This window comes from Anarrhichthys ocellatus, unplaced genomic scaffold, assembly GCF_004355925.1.
Source record: "Anarrhichthys ocellatus isolate YVR2014 unplaced genomic scaffold, GSC_Weel_1.0 scaffold48, whole genome shotgun sequence".
In the NCBI taxonomy this organism is placed as follows: Eukaryota; Metazoa; Chordata; class Actinopteri; order Perciformes; family Anarhichadidae; genus Anarrhichthys; species Anarrhichthys ocellatus.
Window position 1 is genome coordinate 2,080,646 of NW_022280078.1, and position 20,000 is coordinate 2,100,645.

General features: G+C 42.2%; 2 protein-coding genes and 1 non-coding gene across 4 annotated transcripts in view; all 3 read right to left on the minus strand.

Annotated features, from left to right (window-relative positions):
* Positions 1–5,628, minus strand: part of nos1apa (nitric oxide synthase 1 (neuronal) adaptor protein a) — a 119,972-nt gene extending 114,344 nt beyond the window's left edge. For both annotated transcript variants that reach the window (XM_031869691.1, XM_031869690.1), the window contains exons 1-2: positions 5,154–5,628; positions 4,760–4,831 (exon numbers count right to left, since the gene is read on the minus strand). In XM_031869691.1, coding sequence (XP_031725551.1) covers positions 4,760–4,831; positions 5,154–5,258 — 177 coding nt within the window. In that variant the 5' untranslated portion in view covers positions 5,259–5,628. The remainder of the gene's footprint in view (positions 1–4,759; positions 4,832–5,153) is intronic.
* Positions 5,629–12,505: 6,877 nt separating this feature from the next.
* On the minus strand, positions 12,506–12,577 carry trnah-gug (transfer RNA histidin (anticodon GUG)). The gene has a single exon. It is a non-coding gene; the product is annotated as a tRNA-His (tRNA).
* A 1,362-nt stretch (positions 12,578–13,939) lies between these two features.
* The window catches only part of fetub (fetuin B), an 8,795-nt gene continuing 2,734 nt past the window's right edge, over positions 13,940–20,000 (minus strand). Inside the window, exons 6-14 of the mRNA XM_031869657.1 lie at positions 19,926–20,000; positions 18,662–19,402; positions 16,090–16,290; positions 15,793–15,906; positions 15,570–15,648; positions 14,989–15,155; positions 14,643–14,756; positions 14,403–14,537; positions 13,940–14,197 (exon numbers count right to left, since the gene is read on the minus strand). The exon at positions 19,926–20,000 is cut by the window's right edge and continues 12 nt beyond it. Coding sequence (XP_031725517.1) covers positions 13,940–14,197; positions 14,403–14,537; positions 14,643–14,756; positions 14,989–15,155; positions 15,570–15,648; positions 15,793–15,906; positions 16,090–16,290; positions 18,662–19,402; positions 19,926–20,000 — 1,884 coding nt within the window. The remainder of the gene's footprint in view (positions 14,198–14,402; positions 14,538–14,642; positions 14,757–14,988; positions 15,156–15,569; positions 15,649–15,792; positions 15,907–16,089; positions 16,291–18,661; positions 19,403–19,925) is intronic.

The following is a 20,000-nucleotide window of genomic DNA, read 5'->3' on the forward strand; positions in this document are numbered from 1 at the left end:
AGCCAGGCTCATGGGGAGAGTGCAGCGCATAACTGTCAGTCTGTCTGCTTGACAATCCTATTTTGCTGCAATAAAAATGATTGAAGTGAGATGAACAGACTGAAAACTTTATCTTATTAGATAAAACATGTTGACACAGTTTTCCTTTGGGGACATAATTTGAAGTTGAAAAAAGTAATAAATCGCAATATATGTTATCGCAATACTCAGAATATCGCAGTATCGTGATAATATCGCAGTATCGTGATAATATCGTATCGCGGGACCTCTGGTGAGTCCCCACCCCTACTGCGTACCCCATTTGGTTTTTAGCTACATACAGTATACCGTGGCCATGGATGTTTCACATCCATTCTAGGTTCTTCAAAGATGCTTTTATTTTTCCTGCTGTAACTTTTTTAGTTACCGTGCAACACATGATCACACCGCAAAAAAAAAATTAAAAAAAAATGATGAATGAATGTCCATTATTGAAAAAAATCCCTTCATCCCATTAATGTCCTCGCTGTGGTGAATAGTCATGAAGAGGCCTTATGATGACAGAGCTGTGTGCAGATGAAATGCAATCGTCACAAAGTAATGGAATAGAAAAGCGCTGCATTCATCAGCAGCTGAGCGTAGAGAGTTTGGAGGTCTTTCTCAACGCAAGACATCTCTGTAGAGAAGCACGCGTGTTCATCCGGGAGGATTCATTGGACGGCTTCTATATCCTGTTTGCGTCCGTCAAACTGCGGCAGGTTAATTGCAGCTGCCCCTGATTAAAAAGGGATATATACGAGACTATTGCCAAAAGTCAGTCACTGGTTCTATATTAAAAAACAAACCTTGTGAAGGCCTATAAATAAATAACGGATGCCGGTATGAATTCCAGACAAAGCCATTAGTCATGATGGGAAATATGCCGAGGCGGGTCATAAATAAATACAGCCGCCATTACATTATGAGTGTATATACAATAAATGTTTTTTTCCGGGCACACAGTAGATGGAGCACAATATGTGACGTCTAACAACCATGTAATCCCTTCACTGAGTTGTCTACTTTAGCTTTTCACAGGTAATAGTGTCGTCTCACCGCAACTATTACCACATATTCATGTTCATGTGAAACTGTATAGATCCGTACAATGCGGGCACAGTTTGGCAACAATTTAATTTTTGTCATGATGAAGAAGCCTCTGTATAAGTACTTCATAACACATGCTGCTGAAACAACAATAAATCGATCAATTAACAAAAAAATGAGCTGCTGAAAATCATGAATTTTATAAAGTACGTACCTGTCATGATAAAGTACGTAATTACGTAGTTTATTGTACGTAGTTCATTGGATTATCCAAAAACAGTATCAGTTAGTTATTTTATCTGTATGTAAATATCTACAGCTCATGAAACACGTCGATACGGGAGACTGAAATCCAGATTAATGAACTTCCACAGCAGTTCGTTGGTGTTAAAAAGAGGCTTGTTAGCTGCCGGGCGGACACACAAAGGTCGTGGCAGCTGGAGGGATGTACAAAGCATCTCTATTTCTCTCTTCTCCTCTTCCCCCCCGCCACTCTGCTCTGCTCTGCTCTTTCTCCTCAGACACATCTCTAATCTTCTCATCCCATGCTGCTCAATCTTCCTTCAGTCAGATAACCCAGCAAAGGCAGATTAATGAGAAACGAATCCTTTTAATTCGCTGTAAAGGTCTCCTCTCCTTTTAACCAGATAAGCTGCTACCATACTCTGCCAGACAATGAGAATACATTGAATTTATGAGGACATCATACAGCATGTTCATCTCAGTGTTGGACTCAGATGTTCTCTCCATCTGAAACTCATTCAACCCACAAGAGATGGTTTGTATATCCTTCTATAGTCGAAACCAGAGCAACGGCAGAACTGGAGCTGAAATAATGAGTCCGTCAAACGATTAGTTTGCAGAAAGATAAACGAACGACTTTGTTCATTAGTTCAACATCAATGTCATTTATCGTGCAGAAACACCACACATCGCCGGCTTCAGCTTCAATAAAGTTTTGCATTTTCAACATTACTCTGACAGACTTCCATGTTATTCCATCTGTGATAAACTAGTCAGGGATGAGTAGTCGTTCCAGAACAACATGCAAAACACCAACAGTGTGTGTGTGTGTGTGTGTGCATATACGAACTACACCAGATCCTGTAGCGCTGCATGTATATCGTAGGTGGCTGTTTCCTGCTTTGCCATGTCATTAGTTTGTTATCAGCGACTGGCTCACAGGTGAGTCACGCACACGTGGAACAATGACACCATACATGAACCGGTTACCTGGTAACCAGCATAGCGCTGACTGACTGTGCAGACACAGAAGATTGATAGAAATATAGGAAAAGACAAGACACTTGGGGGTGGGGGTGGGGGGCATCATTTTACCAAACCTTCTTTGAGAAACTCCACAGGGCATCAAAAGTGACATAAAAGTGCAAAGTGGGAACTAGTCGAGTCTGTCTTTGCTTCAATGTCCCTGAAGAACCTTGAGAATGGAAAGCCAAGATGCAGCCAGAAGCGCTGTCAGGGTTGACTATGCCAAAAGTGAAGGCGTTTTTAAAAACAAACCCTTTCTGTGGCTACAGCCGCTGACGGGCAAAATGTTTATAGACTAAATGAAGGAACATCTTTTCTGAATCATACAGCTTATACCCATTTCTTGTCGCGACTAATAAGTGAGTTGAGGCGTAGAAAGCCTGTTTAAATCATTCTATTCATCATCGCAGATTTAAAAAAAAAAAAAAAAAAAAAAAAAACTGAGTATGTAAATAAAAAAAGCGGTTATGTGTCCCTATGAATAGTCAACAGTGCCATTGTTTTCCTGCTCATTAGAATAAAAGCCTCTGATCTGTTCCCTTACCGTGCTTTGTCAGCAATCACTTCCCAAGCACCTTCTGGAGCTACTTCACAGAAATAAAAACATCCAGCAGTTCAGGTTTAAACCCCCAACTCACATAGGACCACATAGAGGAAGTCTGAAACGGTAATGATTGAATCATGGCGACACCGCAGAGTACTGGAGCGATTTTGACGTCCTTAGTCGTAGTCGTAATGCCACAGAAATGGCTAGTTTTGTGTGTCAAATTCAAGTATTGAAAACAAGTGAAGCCAATGTGGAAGAGGCTTCAACTTGCATTCTTTAAAATGGCTATTTATATTATATAATCACAAGATACCTCAAAGGCGGTTCCTGCTTTTAACATGTAAAACAGCTACTATTCTTGTCAAACAAGTCAATCAATGTTCATTTGCCGTAACAAGTCTATGCACCCCGTTAAGGTTTGATTTTCCCATAAATCAACACTCAATTAAGGTTGCATTGGCTGACTTACTACCCAAGTCCAATAAATGCTTTGAGCGCTATACTCCTATCGTCCCATGCTTTCCAGCGTGACCTCTCTTCCTAGAGAGATACCTGTGGTTTCCTTCCATGGTGTTGGGCCAGTGTCAAACCATAGCCTGTTTTCCTGCCAACAACAACAGCAGCAGCTGCCATGGCAGCACACTGGGAGGTCCACTTTATAGGAACTGGTCCCTCCTCTGAAAAAAAGGGGCAATAAGAACATTTTGCACCTTATGCTCAACTGTTAACACTTGTGCATCGGAGAGTAGTATAAAACACGTAACCATTACGCAGATGCAGACTGCACTCAGACCTGCCACTGGCTTTGTTGCTAATTTATGGTCAGTTCAAAAAAAATCTTGTTCTTTAAAATGATTACGCAATAAAATACAAACAATGCGTGTGCTCGCGTTGCCTGGGTAGCTGTGTGTGCGTGAGGGTTTGAAGGCATCGTCGATTAATCCACAGCACGTCCACCAGCTCGTCATCATAATCCTCAAATAACCCACCACCACCACCTATGTTAGGTTGCTAAACCAACTGCTGCCAAGCTGACAGACACACTGATTAAGATTAAGTCTACTTTCTGGAGCCCAAAAGGCTGTAAATCTTTAGGTTTACACAGCAGAGAGAGAGAGCGAGAGAGAGCGAGAGAGAGAGAGAGAGAGAGAGACAGAGAAAGAGAGAGAGAGAGAGAGACAGAGAAAGAGAAAGAGAGAGAGAGAGAGAGAGAGAGAGAGAGAGGGAGGGGAGATCACACTCCAGTGCATTGCTTCAAAGGGAACTTCACAACAGTGATGGAGCACATGGGGGGACCGAACCTCGTGCCAGACCAGCCAAAGCCCGGGACAGTACAAAGTGTGCACGTTTTAAATGCCACGGTGCTTTCATAGCACTCAGACCGTCCATGTCTGAATGATAACACTGCAGTTGATGCGTGCACGCATCTGTTTCACAACACTTTACGACTCATTTTTTGGTGATTTCTTGTGCCACTCTCTGGGGCTTCAGTGGTTAAGGGGCAACGCATCAATTCATGCACTTAGCATGCGATAATGTATTCCATAATGCAGCTGTCTATCAGGGCTAGTGGGCAAAATTGCCCCCCAGAGCAACGCTTACACTTTTACAATTATGGGGTTCTCTTGGAACCAAACCAGAAGCACTTCAGTCATATTTAACCATACAACTTAATCAGGAGGACAGTAAACCAATTCAAAAAGTTGACTCTTTCCTGATAAAAGTTGCTGTAAAGTCAACCATACATTATGCCGAATACAGCAGTGATTTTGTAACACCCATGTTGTGTTCTACCAAACGTGCAAATTAGGTGATAAGTGAGGATGTCGGGAAAAATTGCCAGATTTCCAGACGGAGTTTGGTCACGGTTCCACTCACCCGAATTCTTCTCATCGCGGCCACGATCTCCACTCGGCTGCTCGGCCGCGTCACATCCAGACTGCCGATGTACTGTTGGTCAGGGAGAAATGTGACAGGTACGAGATGTTAACCAAACAATAGTTGGCATTCACTTGATTTGTTTTTAAACGTTTCCACTTGAGGTAATCTTTGTTTTTAACTCTGCGCAACTTAAACCTCTCTACTAACGTTGGCGTAAAACGAAAGTCAAAGAGTGTAATACCTTCAGAGTAGTAACGTTAACTGTTACAGTGTTGGCTGTTTACGCAGGTTGGCTAACGAGGACGACACGCGAGAAACAGTGTGTTACGTTACATTTGAGTACAACTTGAACCCATGCATCTTTCTATGCTTCGGTGTCTCGTGAATTCACCTTTGCCTCGAAGTTGATCCCATGCTGGAACGCTTCCTCGTTGTGCAACGGGATCCTCAAATCATGCCCATCATCGACGAGGTTGTACTTGGTTTTTGCAGGCATTTTCAAAGTGTTCGCTACTCCACGCTACCGCAAGGAACCAAGAGAACATCCACCGGAGAACGAACCGGGTCGGTTTAACCGGGGAGTAATCCAAGAAAAGAAAAAAAAACACACACACACAATTTCCAAATCCGGGTTAGTGCGTGTTCTCCATCGCAGCGACCCGTCCCAGCATTGCGACGCTCCAACACCGCTCTCAACAGCGGCCAAGTGACGGCAACTATACTTCCCCCCAGCGCGCGCTCCGGTGCACCGCTGCCAATGTTCACCGTAACAGCTTTAACAAATCACACGCAGGTCGAGAAGAAGCAGCGACGTGCGGGGACAGATGTGTTTCCCGACTTTTTCCTGTGGCTCGTGTGGAAGTTGGTTTGGGTTCTGCGTCCTGCCCCTGGACTCCCCCCCCGCAGAGGGGAGGGCGTGATTGGAGGAGTCCGGGGATCCCACCTGTTTCCATTGGAACAGAGGCGCACCGTGGCTCCTCTGGAGGAGGGGCTCAGAGGCTGGTACCTGCCCCCTCTCTTCCCTCCGACCCTCCACACACACACACACACACACACACAAGCACACGCAAAATACACGCGCTGGACGCACGAACACGCACACACTCATGGGAAGAACCTGAATGCCACTCACACAAACAAAGGAGTGGTGTTGCGCCGACTGTAGCCTATATACACATCTCTAGCACCTGTAAGAAAATGTTCAAAGATGCATGGCTGGAAGATGAAGTGGTAATTTACACCCTATAGGAATTAAACTCTCAATATGGCTTTACAGATGGGTTGTGTTCACAAACCTCGGCCTCTGTATAGAATAGAAAGAGCAAGGGTACCAACTAGTGGCCATATCTTCTAGCACCGAGAGAGAAATTGTGATTTCTTTCTTTCAATTGCTCTGTCTCTGCCAAATACATTTTACAAACTGAATTGTTCAATAAAAAGTTTATATGTTTCTGTGAATGATTCGTTACTTGTAACATATGGAAAAGAGTGGATAAAATATGCCACAAAGGCAGAATCTTGCCTTTTTAAGGTACTTCAAAGCAGAAATATTGTCTCCCCATTTTGTGATCCAATTATACAAAAAATTTGAGTTAGATTAACTTCTTCTCTTTTTGAATTCAATTTTATATTGTTTCATCATTAGTGAACAACATGCTGCTTTAATAGTCAATCATGCAGGACAAACTGAAAGGACTAAATGTCATTTTAAAAAGCTGTCAGATAAAAATCAAGGACATATATTCAATATTCGACTTCTATACACATTTTTATGAATGACTCGTGGCTCATGGTACTCAAGCATGCAGTCACTAACACGGCCACCCAATATCATGCAGTTCATTGTAGCAGTATGCGAGATGAGCCGTGGCCAGACACAGAGATGCACGCACACTCACTTATACTCACACATGCACACACTCTGTCACACACACACACACGACTGCTCTCATTAAAAACACGGATTCATAATTGCATCAGTAGGAATCAGAACATATTTAAGATGCTGAACAATGTTACGGAAAAACATTGTCAGCCTAAACACAATGCAAGACATGTACAATGATAATATGATCCTTCACACTGAGCATCCTCCCACACATTCTGCTCAGGACTATAAAAGCCTCTCCAGTACAAGAGGCGTTCCATAAGGCCCGGTGATATGTGGTCAGCAGACGCAGTAGTGCTGTGTTCGTGTTTAATGCGGTCGTCATATTGTATAATGCACAAACCATCTGTGTCACCCTGGGAGTAAAGATGCATGCAGCGCTCCCCTAAAGGCGATCCCGGAAGGGGGGGAAAGGGGAAGTGGGGCAGCAGTAATTCACATTCTCACCACCTCTTTGGAAATATATAAAGTACTGCTGCTTATGGTGTCCTGAGGGGGTTTTACTGTGGCAGGATGATGATTTACTGGATGTTATGGGGTTCCAAACTGGCGCCTGGCTACCAAAATGTTGCCCTCATGTTTAATGAAAACCTAAACAGCACCGTAATTCATTGAAATGAATTTCCTCATTTAGCAACTGTGTTCATTTTATGAAAAGCGCGTAGATGATACAGCTTTGAACAGAATGATTAGAAGCAATCTCTGAGCTTTGTATGACTAAGCATTGTCAAGATCATGTTGACGCTGAGGCCCCACAACACGCTGATTATTGCCTCTTTCTTCGAATGTGCAGTACTTCGAAGAATATCTCCATAATGACTGTTGAATCGCAGTATTTTTCTTTAAAAGTCCCCGAGGTCAGGACCACCTTTGCCCTCATGACAGCACAACATCTCAATGGCAGACAAGAACAGCTGCTGTCCCTGCGTGAGGAATTATTGCTGAATACAACCACAGTGTGTACCCCATGTGCTCTTAAGGCTCTTTTAAAAGGATAGAGAGCAACCTAATCCCCGACAGGACTTCAAATACATGCTGATCTGTTGATTAGGGCTTTTGGCTTTCGAGGCATATGCTCCCTACATGAAGTAGCTTTTGGAGATCAGTGCACAAAAAAACATCACGGTTCCACTTAAAAGCCAAAAGGCAACATGATCCCACAGCAACACAGCAAAATATAACTCCTATACCGGAGACTCTTTCCACAGAGAACGGACACAATGGGTGAGCACATAAGAGCACACTCACAAAAGACCTTGGCCTGCTGGTGTGTCATGGAGTCCAGGGAGGACTTTATTTCTACACGATGCCAGTAATCACAAGACATGTTTTACATGTTACAGGCTTTAGACAAGTCAGATGTAATGATGCGTTTGCCCTCAGGGGAGGCTTTTGGTAAAATGCTATTTGCTTGAGGTGACCTGTGTTAGACCATTGGACATTGGTGACCTGTTTATGGTGTACTGCGCCTCTGGCCCAATGCATGCTGGGATAGGCTCCAGAACAAATTGTTTAGAAAATGAATGGATGGCTGCAGTTTTAATGCTCATGTTCACAGGTGTCAAATTTAGGTATTTAAGTATTAATTGGTACCATTCAAAGTCGATTTTTTTTTTATCTTACCAAGTATTCTGATGGCATCTGCTTTTGTTTTTGACAAGACAGAATAATACTGCTAGCCAAAGTAATCCAATGTAAACAATGCAAGCCTTAAAAGTCAATTATAGGAATGTTTTATGAGGATATAAATGCTATAAACCCATTTGTTAGGCCTCGAGAAATCCCACAGTTGGGTTTGCTGGGAAACAATGTAAACATGAACCCAGGAAAGAGAATCAACATGTTCTCATTGTTTCGGGTGGCTGAGCTCTGCTATGATCACTACCTACTGTAGATATCACATTTATAACCAAGAGTGACTTTGTGAGGCCTCGCAGACTTGTGCTAAAGCTAGCACAGGATGTCTGTGGACAGACAATCCCAACGGACGCTCAATAGATCACTCGGTGTGGAGCAGATATCCTCGTCGATTCTGTGTCATCACTGATGGCTGTAGAGTCGAGCAACTGTCATTTTCACACATACGAAATTGCATTGAGGGATATTTTTTTGGGGCACTGTATATAGAGGATACACACACAGAATTCAGACACAGAATGGAGGACAGTAAAAAGGGAGTTATTTCCGACACAGCCTGAGACTCTTTTTACACTAATCTGGCTACGTCTGAAAATCTTTTTCTCTATCCACACTAAGCTGCTACTTTTCACATCTAAAAACTGAACTTTTCAAAAGGAATTCGCCCTCTTGAGTGGATTAATCCGAACACGTTGGCCTCATGTTTCAGTGTGAAACGAAGCATTCGTTTTCTTTCTTGGTGCCAACTCCAGTCAGCGCTGGGTCAGTGTGTCAGCAGGAGCCCTGGAGCTCACATCCTCTCTCTCTCTCTCTCTCGCATCTATCTCAGCCTATAGCAACAGCAAGTGCACACATATGCACACATCAATGCACACACACACACACACACACACACACACACACACACACACACACACACAGAACCCTTACACATCTTGAGGGCCTCTTAAGCTGAATTAATAATGGTGATTTCAAAGAATGTGGGGCAACGCGAGCAGTAGATCCACTTATCCTGGGAGAGTTTCAGTGAAGAAGACAGACAAAGAGGGAACAAATGATGACAACAATACATTTCTACAGTAATTGTGCTCGGAGCTGTGTTACAACATGAGATATTAACGGAACTGGGAAATTGCAGCTCACTCGGGGGGGTAGATTACTACGGATGTAATCTGCTTCTGATACACAAAGCAAAGACTTATGGAGCCCACCGAATCTGTGATCCACGTACATGCAAGGCTCTTACAACCCAGCGTTAATTAACGAATGTGCCAGCACCTCTGTCGAATGGCTCTTTGTTGTGTTCGTCGACGCAACAAATGGAAAGCTGAGTTAAACGGGACATTTATTTGAATGCCTTCCTTTGGATGGCTTCAATTTTTTGGGGAAAAGAAGATCCCTACATAGAGATGTTTGGTTAAATTAGGCTTGCAATGATATTATAACAAAATGTATAGAAAATGAATGAAGGTTAGTATCATGAGAAAAACTCACTTTTCAGCCAAACAGTTTCAGCAATTTTGAAAATTCAGACAACACTTGCACTAAAGGAAATTCAAAAATGCAGATGCTGCACAAATGGACCAAAAGTGTGTCAACTGCTAAGCCTACAGCCTGCATGCTAGCGTCTCTGTGAGGCCGTATATACATAGGCACAGCGGTGCTTTTGAGCTAAATGTTCACAATAACAAGGCTCAGATCCTCATTTCTAGCAGGTAACATTTACTAGAGTCATCATCCTCTTAGTTTAGCATGTTGGCACGCTGACGTTTCCTAATTAGCAGTAAACACAAAGTACAGCTGAGAGGGCTGACATTAGTTTTTGTGGGAATTTGGTAATAAACAAAAAAACAAGTTATATGATAGATGGAAAATCACTGCTTATTACTTTTCATCCTGACGTGGAAATGAATGTCTCTTATATATCATGACAAAATAGTTGTTGAGACATTTCACTTCACTAGATAAAAAGTCAGGGAGTGCACAAAATATTATGGGAATGGATTCAATATGTTGGGATATTTCAATCTGGAGAAGAAGTCAATATGCCCATAATAATGAACAACCTGCTTAGCAGTTCAGAAACAGCAGCAGTTAAAATATGACACAGTTCACTGTGTAGGTTGGACAGTGCACAAACCATAATATGAGGCAGTCTGCAACCAGTTCAGTGAAAGTCAAATAATGTCTATTGAACTCCCTCATCAAATGTTATATGGCTTTAGTGTGGAAACGAGCTGTGCACTTCATTACACTGGGATTTGTTCCTACTCCAATTATTTCATTTAATTGATCTTTTCAAGCCTTCAGAGGTGAAAGTATGCAGTATTTATTATGAGTCAAACAGTTTCATAAGCCTCGAGCATGGACAAAATATATCAGGAAGTGAACGCAACTCTGTCTGCTTTCTGCACCTTGACCGTTAACGATAATAAAACATATCGCACGTCGACATGTTTACATCGTGACTCTCTGTTGCAGGTTGACACAGTAGAGTCAAGAGGTGAAAACAGATGTTATATATATATATATATATATATATATATATATATATAAATTCAGTTTCCTTGAACAGCATGAGGCGAGACTGCACAATGTTGGTCACATATCTGTGTTATTTGAATAAATTCACTCAATTTCATAATTTAACCTCTAACTCTGAGTATTGCACATTATGCATTACTTTATTTAGACCAGAAAACACAATTTAAGTAGGACTGATGACCTATATATCTTCTCATATGAAGTCTTATCATTTTACCTATACATGCCGTATGGTTATTTAATACAAAATATTTATTTGCACATTAGAAACAGATGAAAGTGGCCACATATAGGCCTTTAATTTATCACATTCATAGAACAAAGTCAAGAGTACAAAACAACACTATGAGCTGCTGCTTCTTTGTGGGCGAGTTCCTTAGAGCGCTCCGTGTTGTGTGACTGTACAAATGGTGCCACTTCGTTGCTTGGCAGCCAGAGAGGACTCTTTTATGAATGAGCAAATGAATCTGTATTCAGCCAGCTTCTCCTGGAGACTGAGGTCCAATAGGTTTCTTCTTCTTCCTGAGCTCTTTCACACTCTATCGTAGTCTATACCGAGCACATTGTGTGCTTCGCCCTTAACGGGCCCATGAAACTGTCGCCACAAATCACAGCAATGCTCTCCTGTTGCGAGCCTATTTGACTCAGTCCGGTGTCTAACACGCTGCAGTAAACCTATCAAGGGACAAGAGGTGTGATTCATTTTCAGTAATGGCCCAGAGGAAAAGTCTCTACAGGTGCAACGAGATGTCTGCACACACACACACACACACACATAGTGATCAATTGAGACACATGCACAATAACAGCACACAACACTGAAACTTGTTGCTGTTGTTTTCCGTTCTTGCGTATTCAGTCGGACAAACAAGTGGAAAACTAGAAATTATTGCAATTTTAAGTATTCCAGCTAGCTTTAGACCAACACCCTGTGTCGGCAATTACAAAGCCTTTTTTTTTTTTTTTAAGTAAACTGAAGACTCTAAGGGCCTTGGGAATTACTCTCTTGTTTCCATTTCCTGGTAAAAAAGAATTGTTTGTCTTTTAATATATCTTAAAATACTTTATGCTATATATTCATGATCATTTTGTTCTCTGTGTTGAGTTGCTTTGAAATCTGTAGACGTTTGATGCAGCTTTTTTTAAATCAACTGCCATCGTCACATGACGCTCTGTGCAGACGCCTCTGTGACTGTGATGTCATGCTGCAGCTGCAGCCTGTATGCACTGTGATTGACTTGTAATACTGCAGGCCTCAGTGGTGGGGAAATGATTCAAATCCATTACTAGCAGTACTGCAATTTACATTTAGAACTTTTGTATTCATTTTAACAACAAAAAAAGGTACAAATAGTTTGCAGAATAGGACCTTTCATATTTTCTTATGTAGTAGGTGGTCCACATGCTGCTAAATGTATACTTCCAAATGTATTGCTGGGTAGCAAATGCACTAAATAAAGTGCAATAAAACATACACTATTTCCCCAATATAAAAATGCCCATTATCTGTAAGTGATGGCAAGTTGTTTTATAAGCATTATAATGTTTGGATTTAAACTTGTCTATTTTTGTCTGCTGTTCCATTGATTGATTTTTTATACATTCTAAGAACAACAGCTCTGGAGATGTTGTCTTTTTAAGAGCTTCAGGAGAAGTCACGGATCACAAAACTGTGCCGTGACCCGGATTCGAACCGGGGTTGCTGCGGCCACAACGCAGAGTACTAACCACTATACGATCACGGCGAGCTACTTTGGTATCTGCTGGTGCGTGGTGGACAGCTTAATGCAGTCAGGCTGTGGTGAAAGACAATTTAAAGGGGTAATTGTTGTTTCCTTTTTTTCCATGTTATGTTAAGCGATAATTACTCATTGGACATAAACGTAATTATCCCATCTGAGCGTCCAGGTGAGCGTTCTGTTCAGTGGAGGATATTTTATAGTTCAGCATGAACATGTGAAGGGAGTTTTAATTACGAATGATTTGGCTAATAATCTTATCATTATGGTAGTGGCAACCTAAGGGAAGTAACAAACAACAGCCTAAACAACTTAAGGATAATGTTGTGTTTGCAAGTTAAATCACAAAAAATATAAAAATATGCATGTAGCTAAAAACATTTTAAATAGTTACAGCCAATGAACAATTATTTCGTCATCAGTGTTATCATGCAGCGTTGATTGAAGTTACACTGGGTGGTAAAAGTGTGACAATATATTTAGATTTGTGATGATAATAAATGATAACTGATGCTATGATATATTATGATTTCACACCAAAGCGAGTACCAATAACTTTTTGTTGAACATGATTTAGCCCACAACTGAATAACTGTCTGTTCTTCAGTGGTTGAGTGGAACCCGCTTCAAATTAACGACATTCAAATAAAATAATTTCTCCTGCAATGTACACAATTCACCTCTCATATATTCTGATGCATTAAAATATCGTAGTCAGTCTATGGACAAGAACAAACAAATGGAATAACCCAGACAGCAAGCAAAGTGTTTGCCAGCTTCATTGTACTGTAATAGACTACTATTTAACAGTAATTAATATTATCAAGATACAAAGTACAGAAAGTTAAGTCAATTTGAAAATCTTTTAAGAAACAAACTAATTTGAACAATCTGAGTTCCGTCTTTTTCCCCGGCTATTTTCCTGTTTGGGTGTACAGACACCTGTCTCTAGATTAAACGTCGTCTTTTTATATGACGTCTAAGCGTATTTATTCATGAGTATCAGAGTATCTTTGTACCTTTGCCTCACAAAGTTCCTTCTCATCCGCTCCCCCTCAACTCACATTAAACAAATAACCATTCAGTTGTAATTTAAGGCAGACCAAATTCAATTTTTTAAATGTCCCGACAAAATCCCTTTCAGATATTTTTGCAGAAACTGCTAAATAATTCCCACATTATGTGAAAAATGAACTTCTCACCATATCAATCCTTTAATCAAACACTCAGATTATTTACAAGGGTTATTCACTGTCCTCCCATATTTGATTTCTGGGTTACAATTTGTTGTCTTTCTTAACTAATTATAACATGCAGGAAATAGCTTGAGTAACTGATCAGTATATCAGCAGTCCCGGTTCCGGCCAATCAGAGCTTCAGTCTGTCCAAGCCCAGCTTGTGTCTGTGCGGACCGGGGCATGAGCTTGCCGCCGCGGCAGACCGGAGAGGGGCAGGCCGGTCCACCACGGTCCCGAGGGTTCCCCGAGGCACGGAGACAGCGAAGCCTGTGCTGGGTGTGACTGAGTGCATGTGCTCGTGGGGGTGCAGGTGTGTGTGGTTGTGATGCTGATGCCCAGTGTGTTCACCGTCTGCTTTTGCGTGGGCCTGCTCCTCCACAGCGGCAGCCTAAAAGGGAAGAGACACGAGAAAGCAACTATGGATGAGAGTGGAGAGACTGACCATATTGTACCATAAACTTTATCTGCGGAGCAGCAAAATTGGGTGGTATTTCTCTAAGTGGTCATCAATAGTATAAGCAAGTCTTTCCCCTTGACCTATACAGTCTTTAATAATGCCCATTTGAAATGTCGGGGAACGGATCTGAAGGTACCTGTGGTTCGTAGATCTCACACTTCACATCTACGGGCTTGCGGTCCCGATACGAGCTGTCCTTCTTTCCGACAGGCAGTCTGATTTCAAACTGGTCCTCGTGGGCCACGTGTGAGCCCAAACAGAAGCCTCTATGCTGAGCGGAAACAGAAATCGAGAACAGTTGAGCCTGGATTTACAACATGGCGGCGTCTTGTTTGCAAGCATGAAAAGGTTCAACAATGGTGTGTGTGTGACTCACAGCAAACTGACAGTCCATAGGTGGGCAGTCGCTCGGTTCACTGGCATCTGCCGTCTTTGAACACACCGTCTCTAGGATCGTGAACTCCACAAAGTAGGATGGACCATCAACCCACTGGCAAAGCACACAAAACACATGATGCATACACGTATACACGCACATGTGTAAGAATACTGCGCACCTGTTAACTACTTACCAAAGTAAGAGTTGTTATATTTTTGTATTTGTTGAATATAAAATCGTTTGGAAAAGCCTCGTTTTAGATGTAGTTTAGTCAAGATTTCTAAATGTATACTTTCTCACTCAGTTATTAAAAATAACTCGATTAATAGGTATTTTTCTTGACCTGTGAACTGGCTCTCGTAATGTTCTCCAGAGTAAAGTAGTTGGCCAGGCGGCTCTCTTCATTGAACCTCTGCAGTGAGAGGTTGGCTGTCTCTTTGACGACGGGCTCGTTGAGGTTTTCAGCTGTGGGACAGTCCGGACACACATCCACCACCGCAGTGGCAGGAACTAAACACAAGCATCAACAGGCCCAAAGGGTCAATGTAAAGTATCTGAAAGTGTGTGTTGAGGATTTAACCTCCATCCTGCAGCGTGAACTCTTTCAGCTATCATCAGCTTTCCTCGCTTCCCTCTGCTTTACCCCCCAAAAAAATGTCCTCCTACACTTTGCCAAATTGTGGGGGAAGAAAAAGTTGGATGACTTGTTTACTCGCCTTAGGGAGGGGCAGAACATATATAGAGAAAATAATTCAATGTATGTCACCATCTTTCATTTCACACCTCAATAACGTTTACAAAATCTAAGCGGCAAAGTGCCAAAAAAATAGGCTTGTGACACATCATCACAGATAATTTGTGTGTTTTTGTGTAATTTAATGAATGACAAAAGAAACGGGATTCTAAATGAATCCATTGATCTACCTTCACGACGTGCACAGGAGTAGCTGTGAAGTTTGACTTGAGAGTCAACAGAGGCCGATAGCTCACACTCTCCATACACCTGATGGACACAAGCATATACAACTAAACATATAAAACCAAACTGATAGGTCAACTTAGATAACATTATGCAAATGTTAAACAAAAACAAAACACCAATTGTGTTGATCTTTGAAGAGTAAAGATACCACACTGTGGTACTTACCGGAACAGCACCAATGTCTCTCACTTCACATTGTTTCCATGGTTTCCTGCTGGTGATGGGGCATCTGGTCTCCATGACATCAATGGTCAGTTTGTAGAAAGACCCACTTATCTCCTGGACACACACACGCACACACACACACACATTTCAATGTTTCTTTTCATGTATATTTTTTGCGCATCTGCTGGTACTCTGTTGCATCTTTCAAGATACAAGATGGCGTAGAACCGTGTTCATGTTTGTGTGTGTGCATATGTGTGTGTGTGTGTGTGTGTGTGTGAGAGAGTTCGCCCTCACCTTTCCATGAGTGTGAGAGAGGTCGTACAGTCTGTTGAGGCTCAGGATGTATCCATCTGTCCGGTCCTGGTTGATCTGCTCCAGGGCCTCTTCCGCCACCCTCACCGCTTCAGGGCTATTGCAGCCTGGAGGGTCTGGCCTGGCTCTCCCCCCCTGCTGCAGCAAAGCCAGACATAGGACCAGAAGGTACACACTCATCCTCTAGCACACAGACAGATGCACACAAACACAGATTGGGCCGAATAAAACCCCCCGATTTTACCCAATTTAATCACTAAAGCCTATCCCGGAAGATCATTTAACATTTAGACTGACACAGGCTTGTAAATCTTCCTTTGCAAGACCTGTAATCCTAGTTTTTGCAGGCAGGGTTTGGACGGGGGCTGATACTGGACTTTCCCCTCTTTCCCAAAGGATGAGCAAACAGTTGCTATCTGCTGCTTTGCAGGCCAATGGCTGGCTCGGACTGGCTGATGGGTCATAGTGCACTGGGGATAGTTACAAAAGAACTATGAAGACATGGTGAAAACCAGGATCAAAATGTAGAAACGGCTTATTGCAGCATAAACCACTTCTCCACTGTCCATTTATGTTAATTATCTTCCAAACACATTTTTGACATGTAGCTAAATCCAAAGCTTCCTGTTGATGCTAGCAGTTACCTGTTGACCTTTGCCAGACTGACCTGCTTACATTGAGTGCAAACGACAAATTCAAACAGCTAACTGCACTTACATTGGTGGAGCCAAACATTTTTTATAGGGGCGGGCAGGCTAAAACCAGTGCTCACTTACATGATGTATAGGCTATTGCTCCGTTTTTTTCCATGCTGCACTGTATCATGGGGCAAATAGTATTAGTATTAGTAGTGGTATAGTCACTTAATCTTTCATTCACTCAGTCAGACAACAGTGACTGAGCATTAAGCTTACAAGTACAAGTACAAGTACAAGTACACTACCAGCAATAGTATACTTTTCTTTCATTTTATACAACCCTCACTAGATTCGTGAGATGACCATCTCATTTGTCTTTTGACATTTTGGGGCTTTTTTTGTGTGTAAAATATAGAATTTAAATGAGTATACAAAAGAACAGTATGAGGTTATGATGCAGGAGTGGTTAGAGAAGTTTCTGGGACCTTTTGAACTTTTAAGTCTCCGTTGGAGTATTTCTTTAAACTGCAAAATAAAAAGCTTTTAAACAATTAATGCGATCGGCCACTGTGTCTTCTTTATGTTATCATGTCAGACTTGAAAGCCTCCTGTGATCTCAGCTGATCATAACAAATAAATCAGCACATATTAATACACAAGTGCAGTTATTGCACATTTTATTTGGAGATTTTTTCCTTTGGCCTAGATACAATTTCACTGAAATTTACAAAATGTTTTTGTGAGTAATGCGTGGGCTGTGTTAAAGGGCTACAGAACACAGATAAGAGCTTTTTACTGATGTGAATAATATGTACACAGAGTGGGTGTTTGTTTGTTCTAGAGAAAAGGTTAACAAACATTTCTGCCTCTGAGCTTATGTTTGTCTATGAACAGGATTTCATAAACTTATTTGAGCCGCTAATCGGCATCCAATCTGCAATAAATTTCACTGATTTGTGAACATATCCTACCATTGCATATACAAATGTCAAATCCATGTTATCCTATGAAATTTAATGTGGTGCTACAACACCATGATTCATTTTAATGGAATATATCAGTGGTCTAATTCACTTGACCTTTAGCCTATCCCTCCTTCTCGTGTTTGTGCTTCAGCTTTGTATCCCTCTTTTCTCTTGTACACATAAAAAAAGGTAAGAGATAAAGAAGCTAAACTCAGACGGGCAGCAATGCAAACCCTTGATGCTCTGAATTAGTTTAAATATTATTTAAAAAAAGAATAGAATATTATTTCAAATGCATTATTTACATGATGTACTGTAGGTGCATATGAACATGGATATTATGAAGAAAAGGTCTGTGAAAAGATGTTTGGCAAATTGATAAAACAACCACTTCTTAATGATAATGTGTGGTTTAGAAAATGCATCCGCTGCTTGTCAGGTAATCACGAGCTTGTTAAAGATGATTTTCACGGCACAATGTTTGACGACAGCGACAGTAGTGAGGTCGGTGACAAGTGCAGTGAATCAACACAAATTTGTGGTGTCATTTATTTATTTTGGTGTAGCCAAGCACATACAACATACAAACACAGAAAACGTTCATGTGTGCCTGCTGAATTGTATAGTTCCTCCCTGTGAATGTTTACTCTTGTCTCTGAGGAGTTTAGTGATTTTATTATTTGATCATATATGACCAATTTCCCACCAAAAAAAAAGGTTAATGTGAATGTCGTGTTTTTTTTATGCACTCAGCCTTTATTAGAAGGTTGAAGTGAACAGAGACAAGGAAGTTTGTGTTAATATTTAACCATAAAGGTATGTAACATTGTCCATCAATGTGTCTGAAGCAAAAGTGTTACTGTAAATATTTTCCTGTCTTCACTTTGGTCTGTGTTTATGTGTTTTAAGATCCATTCAGTTCCCAAATGATATTCATGGGCCACCTTATGCAGCTGGCTTGAACGTGCGGTCCTCAGCGAAGACTTGCTCCACCAGGGTGTCTCCCGCCGCTGCAGGGGCGCAGTTGGCTGAGACCGCCATGGGGAAGGCCTGGATGATGGGTTCCATCTGTCCGGGGATCTGGGGGTCTGGCTTGAGGGGAAGAGTGACTCCCACCTCAGGGTCACCACCGGGGATGTCAGGGAAGGAAGGCAGGGTCACGGGCTGATCCATGGCGGGCAGAAACGTCACCTTGCCCTCTGGGTGGTCGTGGGCTGTGGCCTCGTGGACGTGATCGTGGTGATGGTGGTGGTGCTCGTGTACGTGCAGGTGAGCGTGCTTGTGGTCGTGGTCTAGAGCCAGCTCGTGGTCGTGCTCGTGGGTGTGCACGCTGTCGGCGTGCTTGTAGTCGTGGTGGTGGTTGGTCAAGACTGTGCTGTGGTTGTGTGCCTTAGCGTGGTGAGTGTGCACGTGGTCGTGGCCATGCCCGTGGTCGTGGGAGTGGTCGTGAGCGTGCCTGTGGCCGCTGCCCACCTCGTGGTCGTGTGTGTGGTGGTGCTCGGTGGTGTTATCGTGCTGCTGGGTATCGTCGTGATGAGCGTGGCTCTTGGTGTGGTCGTGGTCATGGTCGTGTGTGTGCGCTCCGTCGGCAGCGTGCATGACGTCATGGTCGTTGCTGTGTGCGTGTGTGTCCTGATGGCTGTGGTCGGCCTCTCCGCCCAACACGTGGCGTTTCTTCTCTGCCTCAGCAGCCTGGAGAACACATAAAGATATATTGTGATGTGTCGTAGCCCAAAATATGGGACAATTTAATTTGTAGAATTTAGGATACGTGTCACCCCTAAATACATCAAATGAACTGTTTAAGAATAACGCAAGGCTGTCTTTAAGTCTTTTGGGGCAAGTTGTGAAGGAGACTTCCACTTAATTATGACTGGGATCCTATTTTTGTATGCCTGGCCGTTGTCTTTCTGCATGATAACTATTTTATCACAACAAATACTGCTGAGATCATCACTTTATTGAAGAAGTCAGGCAGTGCGAGACAACCTGTCTGATCATTTTTCTGTCTAATCTCAGCAATTACTTCGGTGACTGCGATTTTATGATAGAAATTATCGCCAAAACTATGAAAGTAAGGCATCAGTTACTGTTAATAGAAGAACAAAAAGAATAATCAAATGTGTGCTTTTTCCTTTTTACGACAGAAAGTAGTAAATAGAATAAGTAGATCAATGTGAGACTGTGTGTTTTACCATGGCTGAGCAAGCCTTACCTCTGGCTCATAGATTTCACAGTCTACACTGGTTTGAGCCTCACGACTGGGAGAGTAGTAGAGCGATGCCTTACA